The 17,500-nt window shown below is 42.5% G+C and overlaps 1 protein-coding gene across 2 annotated transcripts; it reads right to left on the reverse strand.

The window, feature by feature from the left end:
- Nucleotides 1-1,585: 1,585 nt before the first annotated feature.
- Nucleotides 1,586-17,490, reverse strand: SAR1A (secretion associated Ras related GTPase 1A). Of its 2 annotated transcripts, none has more exons than XM_045439491.1 (7): nucleotides 17,364-17,490; nucleotides 13,094-13,167; nucleotides 12,849-12,968; nucleotides 12,117-12,182; nucleotides 8,712-8,815; nucleotides 5,393-5,524; nucleotides 1,586-4,032 (listed from the first exon to the last, which is right to left on the reverse strand). In XM_045439491.1, exons 2-7 carry the CDS (start codon nucleotides 13,149-13,151, stop codon nucleotides 3,916-3,918), a joined length of 597 nt encoding a protein of 198 aa, XP_045295447.1. In that variant the 5' UTR covers nucleotides 13,152-13,167; nucleotides 17,364-17,490; the 3' UTR covers nucleotides 1,586-3,915. The 2 variants fall into 2 exon arrangements, with proteins under 2 accessions (XP_045295447.1, XP_045295448.1); XM_045439492.1 differs by lacking the exon at nucleotides 17,364-17,490 and adding an exon at nucleotides 13,433-13,557.
- Between the last annotated feature and the right edge of the window lie 10 nt (nucleotides 17,491-17,500).

Genomic DNA, 17,500 nt, shown 5'->3' on the forward strand with positions numbered 1-17,500 from the left:
TCAATAGTTCAGGTTTTGCAGGCCACACGTTCCCTTTCAAATACCCAACTAGATTTGTAACATGTGAGAGCTCAAACAATGGGTGGCTGTGTTCAGTAAACTTTCCTCATGGTCACTGAAAGTTGAATTTTATGGGTCACAAAATAGCAACCTCCCGCCCGCCCCCCACAAGCTATACAAAAACAGGCAGCAGCCCAGATTTCAGAAGGTATTTATGTCAGCATTAACAAAAAGTATTCAGTTGGTACTTAAACTATAAAACCTTTTTGCCCCAATTTCTGAATAAAATTAATGCTGCTCAGTGTATTCCCAGCCCAAGGGTTAGCGCTTGCGATGGTCCCAGTGACACAAACCTGTTTGAGGAAGTTAAACGATGACCCATCATAGTAGGAGGTGGGACTGAAATTAGCAAGCAGTCTTCCATAGCAGGCACTGTCTTTTGGTTCCCTGACACAGAAGGTGCCTTGATCACAGTAAAATCTAACTATTCCAACTTCCTAGTAATTAAGTTTCTTTCTCTCTAGAGTCCAGTGATTCTCCCTTAATGACACTCAGACCTCCAGCCTGAACTGTTGTGCGTCAGGTTCTTCTGCTTACAGCACATTAGGGTATAGAGTCCTAAGTCAACAGCCAACACCCAACAGCCAAGGTGAGGCCCTTTGAGTGCTGGGCTCATGGACTCAGCCTGGAATTCTCATGTTCCACTTGAACTCAACAAACAATACATACAAACATACAGACCCCGTGGCATCAACGTAGTAACACGGACATTAGTTTCAATCACAAGATGCCTCTAATACTTTTAGTACTAGGTCAAAAACAGTATGTTGCATTTTGCTTCCCATTCCATTTGTCCCATTGGTTTTAAAATCTCTTTTGGGTTTTCTAAAAACAAGGCTTCCTGCAAGCCTAGTAAATGCACAGGCACACATTTCATTCCTTCCGCTATTTTACCAAACGTAGCGCTCAGCTGAATCTCTCCGATTCTGTATAAAATGATGAGTGAGGGGCGCCTGGGTGGCGCAGTCGGTTGAGCGTCCGACTTCAGCCAGGTCACGATCTCGCGGTCCATGAGTTCGAGCCCCGCGTCGGGCTCTGGGCTGATGGCTCAGGGTCTGGAGCCTGTTACCGATTCTGTGTCTCCCTCTCTCTCTGCCCCTCCCCCGTTCATGCTCTGTCTCTCTCTGTCCCAAAAATAAATAAACGTTGAAAAAAAAAAAAAAATTAAAAAAAAAAAAAATGATGAGTGATCAGCAGCCAAACTGGATCCAGTCCTTGCTAGCATGTTAATATGAGATTTTGCTAAAAAGTCCACTACGTGCATCCTATTGCCGAGATGGCCACCAATCCCGGGATCAGCACATGTTCCAAGCCTCTCAGACGATAACTAAATTCTTTGGATGAAGTGTGTGAATAGGCCTAGCTTTTTTTTTCCTCCTGGTAGCAAAACTTGTCTTTCGTATCATCTGTAACTATTTCTTCCTGTTACTAGGAAAAGAACTTCTGCTTTCCCACCTCCAACAAATGTCATGTTCAAACTCAGAACAAACCAATACAAACAAATAAATAAAATGGAACAGGATAATAAGTTTAACTTTTTATTAAAATGCTTAGGATACAGATTGACCTTCTTTTGTAAATGACTGTTTTACTTTTCCTGAAATAGGACATATATGCACTCTGATAAAACAGAATGAAAAGTCTCAATTCATGGGAGTTCTTGTACAAAGCTCTGATCCTCACTGTTAGGAGACAAGCTCCTCACATCAGCTTCTTTTGCAACCTTATTAAAGGAACAGTGTTTTCTGTGGAGCAAGAAACAGACGGATGCCAGTTGACTTTTCAATCTCCTCTTTCTCCAGTGGCCAAAATGCACCACTTTCACAAAGAGCCGCGCTGTGTAGAATCCATAGTTTTCTAGCTTGCTACAAAGTGATTAGGGACAAATAGGAAAAAAACAAGAAACAAGAAACAAGAAAACTAGCACTGCAATCATACTTCTCATGTCTCTGGATAAAGAAGTATGGGTTACCTTTAGCCAAAGGAAATTAAAAGTATGCATGTTAACGACCTAGTTCATTCACCATTAGCTAGATTTGTTCATTTAAGGCTTTCACCCCTTTCCAAACCAACGAGTTTTGTCCTAACCCAGCTATGCTTGCAAATAAATGAAAGGCATGCTCTTCCCAGATTGATCCTTCATTGAGCCTCTGCACTGGGTCCCTGGCAGTGGAAAAGTATGCTTTCCTAACAAGTCAGTGGTGAAGACTAACAATGAGAAATCCATTAAAGAACAATACTCTCCCCCCTGCAATTTGTTATCCACACTTTCCCTGCCTTCACATTAGACACAAGATTCTACTGAATTTAGTTGAATCCTCTGCAAATAAGCATCATCATCACAATTTTCAATTCTGAGGAAACTTCTAATCTTTCATTAAAGGAAAAAATGAAGATATCCACCCATCTTAACAAAGGGTCTAATATTGGTTAAGATCATGAAAATCCCAATTTTATAGGTGACACCAAGAAAAAGGAATGCTATAAAAATAATCCTCACACTACTGGGGACACTGAGGCTTTTTATACTAAGGTCTTCCTGACAAGTGACGCTGGCTCAAAAAGAACACCACCACACAAAGTTAAGATTAGAGTTTCCGCAGCTTACTTCTGGAATGGAGAAAGGCAATTTCATACAAAAAAAAAAAAATCATCTAGCTACAGATGTTAACCTTTAAACACCAAAAAAACAGGTAATCGATAAAAAGAGCTCACAAACAGTCCAATAAAGAGACTAAATCCTGCAAGTGAAAATTTTAAAGCCCATTAAATAAATCTTTCCTGGATCCAAACAAATGATACAAATACCAGATTTTTTAAGTTCTCAACTCACAGAATTAAGAGCCCTTCAGTGGCTAACTTTGTCCTCTGCGACTCACCGATGCAGAAAATTTTTCCCTAGAATCTGTGCAAAAGTAATAGACACACACCTGTGGTGTAGGGCAATTCGGGAGGTGTTCTCTTTTAGGAGGCAAACGTCATTTCTTATAACTGAACATGAAACAGGTGTATGAAGAGAAATGAAGTTTCCCAACAGTATAAAAGCAAAGCAAAGCAAAGACCGGCTGCGGTTTGCAACTCTGTAAGTAAAATAAGAAAATAACCGCTCTATAATTAACCCCTCCACAGTGAGCAACCTGCTGTACACGCCCCGATGAGGAACGGCCCTGGCTGGCCACAGCAGACACCTCCCGCAACTGCCAGGCCCAAGTTCCGCCCTTTCCCACTTCTCTGCGCAGAAGGTGGTGCCCACCGCAACAAGGCAGGCAGAGACACGGGGCGGGGGGCTTCTCTCACTAACCTGTTATCTCAACACAAGTGAGTTCACCTGACTGAGCTCTGGCCTCCGACATGTTTTGGTGCATAATTTTATGAAGTCTCTAAATGCCATTCACTAGATCACGAGGAGGAAAAAAAAAAAAAAAAAAAAAAGAAGAATAGAAAACTCTGGACCAAGTAAATTCTGAACTCAAAAAGTGAAGAGGGACACCAATTACATTAACAACGCTTTCTTTAAAAAATAGAATCACTTTCTTTTGAAATCAACCACAGTGGTGAAACGTGTTTTTCTTTCAGGTGCCCCATGATGGCATACAGCTTTACCCAGCAGATCCTGCCAGCTTCCGAGTCCCGGGACGCTGACCTGCACTGGCATGTGGGGCAGCGTCACCTCCCAATAGTGTGGAGAAAGCACATGTCACCACTGGGCGATGAGAGGGCGGACAGAGACTCTTGGCTTCTCAACGCCACACACGGTTGAAGAGCTTTCCTTGTTCTATTAGAAAAGTTCATGAGGAAGCTGGGAATGGGATCAGTCCAGAGAAGTAAAACTCTTTTATTTTCACTGTCCAAACATCAGTCAATATACTGGGAGAGCCAGCGGAAGCCCTCGCCGTAGCCTTGCCTCTTGAGCACGCTGCACATGAACACTTCCATGGGGCGGGCATTCAGCTCCTTCAGGGTCACATTCCCCTACGAGAGGCAAAACCGAGAAAAGCCTGTTAGCACCCCCATGGTGGAAGAGCCTGAAAGAGTGATCACAGGAATCACTTTCTCCATCCCTCAAAAACAGACCGAAGTAGGGATTCATGACAGAAATGCGGTCAAGGCCATACACATGACTTCCCCAGGGCTTCATGCTCTCAGGAGAAAATAAGCGGCACAGTCCTAGTCCCAGACTCTCTTTGTAAAGAGAACACACAGACATCTGGAAAGTTATGGCAGCAAACCAAGACAAAGGCCACTAGGTCCCACAGAACCAGCATGTTCTTTGACGGACAGAAGTCCCCCAGACTGTTCAGAAATAAGGACATTATCATGAACACAACCATTCAGAAATCTACACTGATGACAGGTTACGTTGAGAAAGTGAAGAGTCTTCTTTTACACGTAACACTCAAGTAAAAGAGGAGAAACTAAATTAAATTAAAGCAAGCATTTCTAGAGAGATACTGCTAACCAAAAAGAGACAAGACTAAGAAACCATGTAAGAAAGTCAGAAAGTTATCAGTGATCCCAAAACTGCAAGCTGAAAAAGCCAGAATTCCTGCGCAACTACCACTGATACGGACTTTTCTGACAAGCGCTTCTCTGCAACAGAGCTCTCCTACCTGGGGAGAGCACAGCCTACTGATCCGGAAGACTTGGCTTCTATTCTTCAACTCATCTTCAAAATGGGGACAACAGTCCTACCTCTCTTAGCAAGGAACACTGGGGATAATCCAGTGCTGGGTTTCACTGCTTGGAAAGTGATATGAAAGGTCACTCTTCTTCATAACCTGAAATCTCCAGTCAAAAACAAAACTGATTTCTGGTTAAGAAGGCCTCCTTCAAAAAAGATTTGAGGGGTGCCCGGGTGGCTCAGTCGGTTGAGCATCCAACTTCGGCTCAGGTCATGATTTCACGATTCGTGAGTTTGAGCCCAGCATCAGGCCCTCTGCTGTCAGCGCAGAGCCCACTTCGGATCCTCTCTCCTCATCCCCTCCCTCTCCTTGGCTTACGCTCTCTCTCAAAAATAAACATTAAAACAAAACAAAAAAAAAAAAGATTTAGCTGAATTGGGTTTGAAAGGGAGTCAGAAAACTCTTAAATTCGTCAGTCTGCCTTTCCTACCCATTTCTTCATCCTCATATACCTGAGGAAAATCTCTTGAGAAAACTGAAAACACATTCTCCCGCCTTCAGAGTGATTACAAATCACTGACGGTAAAACAAACCCTAAGCCCAGTTAAACTTTTGAAAGACAAATAAAAAAAATCTAGATAGCAAAACATGTATGTTTCAAAAGCTGTGAGTTTCCTTTGTAATAGGTCCCCTGAAGATTTTTCTCTTACCTTTCCTGTGGTCTGTCCATAAAGCCCAAATATCTCACGCAGTTTTTCTTCACTGATGGCATCCGTTCTGTCGATCTTGTTACCCAAGATAAGGATTGGCACGTTGGATATTGTTTCATCAGTCATTAGAGCCTAAAGACAACGTAACAGCTAGTTGAGGAATCTATGAATGCCCACCAGATAATGAAAGCAACTCTACCTTTCTCTTGTCTATAAAGCATCAAATGTGAAGTGAAAATCTGATCATCTTTTACCTGCGCAATTAACAAAATCTTGACATGATACAACACTCTGAACATTAGGTAAGAAGCCCCTACACATTACTTTGATGTTTAAAAATCCCCTAAGAGCCTCCAAACAATTGCAACTTAAGGCTGGGTCTATTTACAAGGCAGGAGAACTTTCCCAGCCTTAACTCTGAGATCAGTCACCCAGCACAGACCACCCTCGGGCGATCCACTGCGCGGTCCTAGAAGACTGAGTGCTCTGGCCACAGGAAGTCCCTGAGTAGTCACCGAGTGCCCCATGTGTGCAAACTGTCTCTGCCACTGAGAGGGATACAAAAAGAAGGGGAAGACCTATCTGTGGCCTCAAGAAATCCTCACTCTATGTTCATCCATCTGTCAACAAAGCAAGGCAAATGGATGACTAAGTGTCACAATGAACAGGGACAGAATATAAATACTGAAAGATATTCTGGGAAATCAAAGGCGAGGAAGATGATGGGCTTGAGGAAAGTCTTAGCGAGTCTTGAGGAACCCAAACTAAGCTCTGAAAGAGGGGGCAGGATTTGGATAGGTAGAAAAGAGGAGAACACAAGCAGTGGCTTTACAGTAGGAAAAGAATTCAGAAAGCCACAAGGAGCACTGCCTGCCTTTATGCTGACACACAGTAAACAGAATGGGAAGGCATGACTACCATTATGGTGCCAGGGTGAGAAGTTAGCTGCGATCGATCCTAAAGACCCCAAATCCAGAAGCTCCTGGATAGAGCCTATGTGTAAAAACACAATGAATTCACAGAATCTGTGCTCAGGTAAGAGACAACAATCTAGCCTAAGATAGCAGCGTCCAAGGAACAGTGCAGGCACTCTGGGGAAGGAAGATAAGAGACTGCCCTCTAGATGAAAAGACAGATAAAAGAAAGGCCAGAGCTGGCAGAGATCTCAAGCCTGGGAATCCAGTGACCACGGACAGGAAAAGCTAGGAAAACAGGAGAGCCGAAGGGATAAAGGGGAACACGCTTTGACCACCTTACGTTCCAGGAAATGTTAGACAAGATCAGAGTAAGGATGTCATTCATTCATTAAATACTAACCAGACACCTACTGTAAGTCTGACGCTTTACTAGGTGCCAGGGTTTCACAAAGAAACGAGACTAGGTCCCTACTAAGTTCACAATCTGATGACAAGACCTACAAGAAAACCAGTAAAGACCACAGACACTGATAAGGCGGCAAGACTAACCATCTCAGAGGTCAGGGAAGGCTTCCTAGAAGAGGTCATGGCTGAACTCTGAGATCTCTTAAAGGGTATTTTTTAATTTACTGGCAAAAGGGGGTGGGGTCAGATGAGAAAGCCAGGCAGGGACAGCCACTTGTGCATACTGAAGGAAGGACGAGTTGTTTTCTATTTTTGGAAGATAGTTCAAGGTAGGTAATAAAGAGAAAAGCAGCTGGAGAAATAAAACAGAGGAAAGATCAGGAGAGATCTTACATGCCATACAGATTTGTGGATTTTATCCCAAAAGTGAGAGAGCTATTAAAGGATGTTAAGTAGGCCAATGACAAGTCTGAAAAAGTTCCTTCTAGCATTACGGCATGTGATTGGGGGGGGGGGGGGGGGGGGCGGCAGTGAAATCTATAGTAATTCACAGGATCTAGAGTAGACAGTGGGGATGAGTTCCATTCCGGAAGACCAGAATTGGTAGGTAGAGTTGTCTAGCAGGTAGCGTCATGTATGAGGCTGGAGCTCAAGAGAGGTTTAAACAAGAGAAATCCATTTGGGAGCCACTGGTATGTGGGTGGCAGATGAAGCAATGGGAGTGACCTGGACCAGCCTGGGAGAAAGTACAGACCCTGGGGAACACCAAGATTTAAGGGCTAAGCAGGGGAATGGGTGCTCGTGAAAGAATCTGAGAAGTATTAGCCAGAGAAGGCACACCAAAACCAAGAACGTAAATGGGAGTTTGAAGAAAGAGAGAATACCAGTGCCAAGAGGTCGAGTCAGGGAAGGGATGCCCTATAGCGAGTCTACAGAGATGAGAGCTGTAGATCCAAGAAACACACTCACAAATAAAGGTGAGAGGTTCACAGTGCCAGAAACAAGAACGCAGAGAGACAGTTACAAACCAAATAAAAAGAGGCATAGGGTGAAGCAGGAGGGATGACAAAAGCCACATGACAGAAACTGTGAAGTCAAGGAAATGCAACGTTGAGGGGAGAGAAAACTTGAAGCGAGTCCTCGATAGTATCAAATGCTGCCGGCGACCAAAACTGAACACTGAGGACGGCCTGTGATCACGTTGGCGAAGTCCTTCAGTGCAAGGGTGGGCAGCCACAATGTGAGGACCCAGATTACAAAACATAAAGAACTTTAGTATCTCTCCTAAGGCTGCATTATGCCATCGCTTCATATACAGTGACCACATGTGAAAGGAAAAGGGATTGCTTATGTTGGGGCAACCGGCATAAACTGGGCAGTGTCCGAGCAAACTGGACACAGTCACCCTATGATAGATATAAACAAAGTTAACTGACTCAAGTTCGTGCTGAGTTTCCTCGGGACACTGAAAAGCAACGTCTTAGCTTTTAAAACACTCTCTTCCTGTAGCCAGGACTGTCATCAAATGTTAACTGGAATGACAAAGTATTGGCGCTACTGAGCTGTATTTCTTTTTTTTTTTATTTTTTTTTTCAACGTTTATTTTTGGGACAGAGAGAGACAGAGCATGAACGGGGGAGGGACAGAGAGAGAGGGAGACACAGAATCGGAAACGGGTTCCAGGCTCCGAGCCATCAGCCCCGAGCTGTATTTCTTAAATGAACTAGAGGCCAAGGGGCGCCTGGGTGGCTCAGTCGGTTGAGCGACCGACTCTTGGTTTCAGCTCAGGTTATGATCTCACGGTTCATGGAATCGAGCCTGCGTCGCACTCCACGCCAACAGCGAGAAGCCTGCGTGGGATCCTCTCTCTCTGCCCCTCCCACGAGTATGTGTGCACACACGTTCTCTCTCCCTCTAATAAATAAATAAACTTTAAAAAAAAAAGAGAAAAAGAGAGAGAGAGACACAAGCCGAGAAAAGAAAGACTATAATCTTACATTCAGCTCAACTTTGGATTCCATGAGGCGAGGGTGATCTGCACAGTCCACCAGAAAGACAATCCCGTTAATTGCTGGGAGATAATTTTTCCAAACCCGGCGTGCTGAAAGACAAAGTTTACAGCTGCATTGATAAAAAAAAAAAAAAAAAAAAAAAAATACAGATTTTGAAAAATCTCTCCCTCTATATTTTTTTTTTGCCCCAAAATGGGCAAATCTTGGCTAGGTTTCATAATAGTCGACTCCATATGGATTCTCCACGTCCTAACTGGTATGAAATCAGAACCGAGGGTATACACTGATGGCCCATGAACTAAATCTGACTTTTTCCAAATTCAAAAGTCAAGGTATTCTGCCAAACTGTAACACCTGGCAATGCCGCACACACCCACCCACGCGTCAGTCATCAGCTGGAACTGAGGTGTGGCTGCCCCTTCAGACGATGTCTGGGCTCCAGTTTGGCAAAGCTTCCACCGCTCCCTATGGTCTGTCACCCAGTCACTTTTACTCAAATGACCTACCTTGCCCCCGAAGCTGTTTGCAACCTCTGAGTTAAACTCCTCAAGATGCCAATTACCTATCCACATACCTACAGTCTCAATTTAGTTCCCAACTAACCAATGCGTACTTGTACTGACACACTCACGTGCTCTGTCCTCAGAAGCCTGGGTCTGACAGGTGGTTGAAGTTCCCAGGCAATTATCCCAGTGTCCCATGTTTAAAACCAGCATGCCTGGGGTTCCTGGGTGGCTCAGCTGGTTAAGTGTCTCCACTCTTGATTTCGGCTCAGGTCATGATCTTACGGTTCATGAGTCAGAGCCCACCATCGGGCTCTATAGTATGGAGCCTGCTTGGGATTTTCTCCCTCTCTCTGCCCCTCCCCTACTCGCTTGAGCTCGTGCACTCACCCGCACTCTCTCTCTCTCTCTCTCAAGATAAATAAATAAACTTTAAACCAGGATGCCTTATAAATTTTATTTTTTTTAAGACATGAAGTGGTAAAGATTTGGGAAGCAATGCTTTAATTGTATAATTTCTAAGCCATTCATTTCTAGTACCTTCAATGGGATGAATAACATCTCTACATCAAAGAGTTAATACTGGTTAACTCCAGGGATGCCTGGGTGGCTCAGTCTGTTAGGCATCTGACTTCGGCTCAGGTCAAGATCTCAGGTCCCAGGAGTTCGAGCCCCACATTGGGCTCTGTGCTGACAGCTCAGAGCTTGGAGCCTGCTTCGGATTCTATGTGTCACTCTCTCTCTCTGCCCCTCCCCTACTCACGCTATCTCTCGCTCTTAAATAAATATAAATTTTTTTTTTTTTTTTTTTTTTTTTTAATATATTGGTTAACTCTGACGAGTGGGATGGGGAAGGAGAGGCTGGGGAAATTTTCACCTTCCATATTCCTAAGTTGACTGTATACTGAATTTGTTACGCTGAGACTGGACTACTTTATTTTTTTTAAGTAACCTCTACACCCAACATGGGCCTCGAACTCATAACCCTGAGATCAAGAGTCGCATGCTCTTCTGACTGAGCCAGCCAGGCACCCTGAGCCTGGACTACTTTTATACATTAAACATTTAAAGTTTTTTTAAAAAAGGAAATCTTTGTATGTATAGCACTTTAGTAACTTCTGTAAAATGGTAACTAAGTTATTACGATAAGTATTTCTGTTAAATAAATTTTCCTCAAACAAAACAAAACTATATAAAACACATTTCCCTTCTTTATCAAAACCTGAAAGCTAAACTTAACACACCAAATAACAATTTTCAGTTCAGGTGCCTAAAAACTTCTACGCCTGCATTCTCCAAATGGTCTCCGTTCATCTTATAATTATATTATCTGTGAATTTAAATCCTTTGAAAGCAGAAAAGCCACCACACGCCCATTTCTACCGCAATGAAAATAACACAAACTCATTATAGAAAAAAAGGATACGAGACCATCTGTAATCTTCCATGAAACACACATTCGCTAATGTTTCTGTATATATTCTTTCAATCTTTTTTCTGTACAGGTATTTTATGTGATAGTGATCATACTACATAAGATTCTGTGGGCTATGTATTTATTCATTTAAATATTAAATGAATAAAATAAATGTAATTCTATGTTAATGAAATGACAGAATACAAAAATCATCTAGATCATTCCTTAGCCTTTTGATTAAAATTACCAAAATTTTAACCACTGGCTAAAGGGTGGCTCAAGGTGGTTGAGTATTCAACTCTTGATTTTGGCCCAGGTCACACATAATCCCAGGGCCATGCGTGGGCTGGAGCCCCATGTCTGGCTCCATGCTGAGCATAGAACCTGCTTAAGTTTCTCTCTCTCTCTCCCTCTCCTTCTGCTCCTCTCCCCAGCTCACGTGATCTCTAAAATTAAAATAAATGGATGAATGAATGAATGAATGAATAAGTAAATAAATAACTTGGCTAAACCATTAAAATTGCCAATATTTTGGGTTTTTCTAACTACATTTTTAAAAAGCTATATTAGATTCAACCTAATGAATGCTCCAAAAGGAGACTTCTCAACTCAATTTAATAACAAACAAATATGACAGAATTTCAATAGTTTTCTTTTTTCTACTTTCCCAGAATATTTATTCCTACTTCTTAAACATTTTACTCCTACGCTTAGAGTCTTGTCAAATGTAAAGTGAGTGTCCACTAGAAAAATACCCCATTCTGTATATTTCTAAAAACCACATAAGATATCTGATAGGAATCTAGGAACTAAACGAACACAGCCTGCATAAGGCAAAAAGCACTAAGAGAACAAGAAGGTGGAAAGAAATGTCCTACCAACCACCCCAAGAGGACAGATTATACAAAATAGATCAGAATGGTCACAAGTAATCCCTGTATTATATTTGCAACTTTGGACAAATCTGAAATTACTTACAAAAAGTAACAATTTTCTACATACTTACACTCCACTGAATAAAGAAAAGAGACATGATTAAATCTGATATGTGAGTGATACTGTACTGGATCTTGTTCAAGAAGAAAAATGTTATAAAGGAGATTATGGACACAATTGACAAAAAGAGAAATCTACACCACAGAGTAGATAAAAATAAAACTTCCCGGGTTTGATAACTTAGATGTTAATATGTATTACACAGAGAGGGAGACTAATAAATCAGGGCAAAAGGTATAAAGGAGTAGAGTTCTCTGTATTTATACAACTTTTGACAAGTTTGGTATTACTTAATAAGTAAATAAAACAACTTCATTTAAATAATAAGATCTCAATCATAATTTAATCACAGCTTAAGAGGTAAAAATGACACGCTGCTTAAAAAAAAAAAAAAAGAAAAAAAAAAGGGAGGCATAAAAAGAACCAAAATGGTGACCCGTAAGTCAATACCATTCTTCCACTGAGTTGTCTTACCTTGCTCATGCCCACCAAGATCAAAAGTTGTAAAAGTCATTCCAGCAATTGTCAACTCTTCTGAGGCTGAAAAATTGTTAAAACAGAAAAAAAATAAACTTCATCCAACAAGGCTCAGCTACCAGTATTGTAAGCCAACACAAATGCAAAACCTAATGAAGCTTTTACTTTGTAAAGGATACAAGAGTGAAAATATTCTGAAATTATTCTAAAAAGCCAAGTTTTTTTCTCCAAAGTGTTTGCTGCTCCTTAGAAGTAGATATGGGAGGGGCACCTGGGTAGCTCAGTCGGTTAAGCTTCCGACTTCGGCTCAGGTCATGATATCACAGTTCGTGAGTTCAAGCCCCGCAGTGGGCTCTGTGCTGACAGCTCAGAGCCTGGAGCCTGCTTCAGATTCTGGGTCTCCCTCTCTCTCTGCCCCTCCCCCACTTGTACTCTGTCTCTACCTGTCTCTCTTTAAAAATAAATAAATATTAAAAGAAACTTAAAAAATAAGTAGATATGGGAAAGGTGTTGTTCCCTTACAGAACTAGTGAAAATAAATACTGACAAAGTTCCAGAGGTTGAGACTTATGAGTATATGACCTGAGTGTGTCCTATAGGGAATTTTTTCAAATGAGCTGTCTTTTGGGACCTCCGTTAATACAAGAACTCCATCAACTGGGGATTCTTCCCCCAACCCTAACATTGTCCTTCAAATATCAAAAGGTCACCTGGTATTTTCAAACCTACTCGGATGTAGTGTTGGAACATGCTGGCCCAAGCGGTCATCTTTGAGCATGTGTAGAAGAGTGGTTTTGCCTGCATTGTCCAAACCCAAAAATACAAGTTTTCCAGATTTCTTGTAAAGCCCTAAAAAAGAAAAATATTTTTACATACGTTTACTTTCTACATACCAAAGGCTGCTTGTATTTAGACTGTTGGAGGAAATGTACAAAGTTTGAAACCTCCGATATATTTTAAGGAAATGACTTTACCTAGGAACTGGAGCACACTGCTGAAGCCATTGTAGATCCACTCAAAGATGAAAGACATTATTAATGCTTCCTACCTGTATAAAATATGAAAGCGGCAAACATTAGCTTTCTGAATGCTAGTACAGTTCCGGAGAAGTTAACTCTTATTCTGTAGCCCTGATGCATGTTTACAGTCCCATGTTTTCAGGCCCAAGAAAATAAGGGATTTTGCACCCTGGAGGGAAGTCTCTCGGGTCCCCAGAGCTGCACAAACTCCTGGTTTTCTAACAGTCTTTAATCTATGATGCTCCAAAGACTAGGAGTTACAGAAAAACCTTCCTCTTTTACTGTATGACTTACTCCTCCAGGCAGCTGCTCGTTCACATTTCTCTAGATACATCGCTGCTGTCTACCCGTTAGCAACACCTCTAGGAAATCAGTCCCATCAATAATCTGAATCAAAATGTCACATCAATACACTAAGTAGAAAATGAGAATGAAAAGCACATTAACGTGAATGAAAAGCATATTAACCCTTCCTTGTAAACACTCTGAAAAACAAAGTCACCCAAATCCTATCAGCTGACATAATTTGTCCTGCTCCACTTAGCAATGCTATCTTTCTTTAACAGTATTTATTGAACCCCTCTTGCAGATATGTGTCTCAACTTATAAAAAGAGACGGTATCACTATTTTGGAGAGTCATGAAGAAATAAGAGAATCCTTTTGTAATGTGAATAATCAAGGCCTAACTCACTTTACAAATACGGATTTTCTTAAAATAAGAATACTCAAAACAAAAGACGACTCAAAGCTACTAAAAGGTCTAAATACACTGGTAATAAGCGGGGCGCCTGGGTAACTCAGTTGAGCGTCCCGACTTTGGCTCAGGTCGTGACCTCGCGGTTCGTGAGTTCGAGCCCCGTGTCGGGCTCTGTGCTGACAGATCACAGCCTGGAGCCTGCTTCGGATTTGTGTCTCCCTCTCTCTCTCTGCCCCACCCTTGCTTGTGCTCTGTCTCTCTCTGTCTTTCAAAAATGAATAAACATAAAAAAAATTAAAAATACACTGGTAATAAGCAAGAGGACTTCTGAAAGAAATTAAAGAGGGTAAGATCTAGGGCCAGTGGTGGTGTTAAAGTTTCTCAGAGTCAGCATTTTCTGGTCACTGAACTTTTGCCTCAATACCTCCGACTTGGTGCAGAATAAAAGAAAGATCCCCCACTTTCACTCCTCTCTCCATCAGCAAGAGCATCTGAACACAAGGCTATACTAGATGTGACCAACTGCTATCAAATATAACTTTCGTGAATTTTTGTTTCTTTAAAATAATAAACAAAAATTCACTTTTGTTACTTTTACTAGTGACCTTAATAGGCTTATCCACAGAAACACACCTATATTCTTCAAAGAATGCTAGATTAAAAAAAAATTGAAAAATGAAGACAATATATGTTAATTTTCTTTTTTCTGTCCAATAACTGGGTTTTTTTTTTTTTTTTTTTTTTTTTTTTAATGTTTATTTATTTTTGAGACAGAGACAGACAGAGCATGAACAGGGAAGGGTCAGAGAGAGAAGGAGGCACAGAATCTGAAACAGGCTCCAGGCTCCGAGCTGTCAGCACAGAGCCCGATGCGGGGCTCGAACTCACGGACTGTGAGATCATGACCTGAGCCCAAGTCGGCCGCTTAACCGACTGAGCCACCCAGGCGCCCCTGGGGTTTGTTTTTAAATCAAGCCTGATCTATAAACTTTAGGGATTGCTTAATGCTTATTTTCTATGACTCTTCTCATGGAAGGCCAAATGAAGCTTGGGAGTTTGGGTGAGGGTGAAGGCTAAGGCAAAAGCTTTTATAAAAAGGTATTAAATAAGTTTTTTTGACCTTTTCAGTTACATTAAAATATACTTTGGCAGAGACCAAATTTAGCATGTCAAATAATGTGTCTGGAAACTCAGTCTGCACTTTCGGAAGTCCAATGAGTTAACTATACTTACAAAGCTCCTGTTCTTAAGTTTCCACTGTAGGTAAGTAAAGGAACAACGTGCCTTTTCTCTGCAACCCCCCAAACCAGTCATCCTTCCCTACTTTTCTCAGTCTACCACTTGGGAGAAGCACGGCTCACCTTTACAGGGCACCTCTCATTAAGAGTACTCCCACTCTGATCACTCCTTTAAAACCCACAGTTACATATTCATTTGTACTACACTGGTTTGCAATCAATACTTTATAGACTCTCTGAAGTTTTACCACATCATTTTAGAATTATCCCCAATTCAATGACTTCTCCAAAGGTGACAAGGAGAAAACCCCACTTTAAGGAATTTTTCATGATAACTGAACTAGTCTGATTTTCCAATTCACCTTCCCTGGACATCCCTGCTTAGAAAGTCCTATAATCCTTCCCTCCAAAATGATCTATGGAAAATGCTTGAAGAAACTCTTCAGGTGATGTTGAAAAATAATAAAAACCATTACTGGACCCAAAGAGTTGCACTATTTGGCCACCCAAAGTTAATGAAATGTCTTTGATGGCTCCTCCATCCATGAGATCTTAGGATTCGCACCCCTCATGAATAGTTTCACAGTTTTGTACAATGCCTGCACATACAACTCATTTCAACCTCACACAACACCTTACTGGGGAGGAGTCCTTAGCCTCAGACAAGGATGCTGACACTCCTAAGTCAGCTGACTTAACCAAAACTGCTCAACGAATAGAAGTATCAGTGCCAAGACCAAAACCCTCCTTCTTAAATTCCAAAGCCAAAGCTCTTCTTGTTAATATCACATAAAACTCAAATCCAAATAACAAAACGGTTTTTAAAGGAACATTAAAACTTCCTTAACCCACGAGCTACACAGATGATAATCTTCTGAAGTTTTCTTCCTTACAACTTACCACACCTTCTGAATGGTATTTTAATAATGGTATTTTAACCATTCAAAAGGGTATTTTATTTTATTTTTTTTAATTTTTTTTTCCCCAACGTTTATTTATTTTTGGGACAGAGAGAGACAGAGCATGAACAGAGGAGGGGCAGAGAGAGAGGGAGACACAGAATCGGAAACAGGCTCCAGGCTCCGAGCCATCAGCCCAGAGCCTGACGCGGGGCTCGAACTCACGGACCGCGAGATCGTGACCTGGCTGAAGTCGGACGCTTAACCGACTGCGCCACCCAGGCGCCCCTCAAAAGGGTATTTTAATAACTGGCATTCTATTTCCTATCCTTGATCCACCCTACCACCTCATGGCATCTTATGGCAAATTAGAGTACTCTAAAATTTAAGAACTCCAAACCAACACAAAAGCACTGCCAATGTATCCAAAACTGTGCAAATTTCAGGACTGATTGAAGTCAATAAAAGACGAGCACTAGCCAATATATACACTACTTTCTATACATCCTCATTACTTCTTACACATACTCGTTACAACTTTGACACACCATTCCAGACAGATCTGGGATAGCAAGCCTCTGGTTTTTTAGCTAAGAAGCTATGCTTAGCTGCAGGGTACATGTCAAAGGTCAGCTCCAAGGCAAAGCACCACAAGTCCTCTATCACGACCTAAGCAGATGGACTGAGGTAAAGGAGAAAACACAAGAGCAAGGGAGAAATTACAAGAGAGACAAGTGGGCTTCTGACCTCTAGGCTAGAATCATTAAAACCTTAGTCTATACCAAACGTGCATGAAGTAATTTGTCGACGCGTTGAAGAGAGGGAGGAAAAGAGGAAGGTGGAAGAAGAAAATACAGGGTTCGACCCAAGACCTCAGATAAAACATAGCTGGGGGGGGGGGGGGGGCGCACTGGACTAGGAGCCAAGAGATCCGGTTCGAATGCTCACTCTTGCTCTCTGCGAGGCCTTGACCAATTCACTGCCTCGGCGAGCTTTATTATTCCCCAGGTTGCAAACCAAGGATAATCATCAAGGACTCCCACCCGCCTGACCAAGGGCTGTGAGGCTCATCCGAGACGAGATGCGAAATCGTTTCGCAAACAGGAGCGCACAGTACAGACAAGAAACCTGTTATCCCGCCCAGCCGCTTCGGGACCCTCGAAGGAATGCAGATCGACCCGATATCCCAGGGTCTGTCAGGAAACGGAGCAGACCGGCCAAGTCGGCCAGTCCCCACCCAGAACCAACCCCGCGGCCCCGCAGAACCGCCTGCGTGTCACTTCCCCCCCACCAACCCCGCCTGCGCCGGCCTCCGCCCTGACCCTCCCCGCCGTCCGCCCCAGCCCCTCCCGCTCCCCGGCTCCCTCCCTCGCAGCAGCCCCCAACTCACGGCCGAGGGGTTCCTCCGGCAGCAGCGGCGGCTTCGACCCTCCCTCACACCACACAGCCCAGCAGCACCCGAAACCGCCAGCTACTCGCCGGATATACGTAACGCCCCCTCCCCCGGGACTTCCGGGCGCGTGCCTG

This window comes from Leopardus geoffroyi, chromosome D2, assembly GCF_018350155.1.
Source record: "Leopardus geoffroyi isolate Oge1 chromosome D2, O.geoffroyi_Oge1_pat1.0, whole genome shotgun sequence".
Lineage (NCBI taxonomy): Eukaryota > Metazoa > Chordata > Mammalia > Carnivora > Felidae > Leopardus > Leopardus geoffroyi.

Bases quoted from the DNA above. Each gene is read 5' to 3' on its own strand.
- SAR1A (XM_045439491.1), bottom strand. From the start codon at position 13,151: ATGTCTTTCATCTTTGAGTGGATCTACAATGGCTTCAGCAGTGTGCTC. The intron at 12,969-13,093 runs GTAAAGTCATTT...TTTCTTTTTTAG, and splicing joins CAGTGTGCTCCAGTTCCTAG to GGCTTTACAAGAAATCTGGA. The intron at 4,033-5,392 runs GTAAGAGAAAAA...TGCCTCTCGTAG, and splicing joins ATGGACAGACCACAGGAAAG to GGGAATGTGACCCTGAAGGA.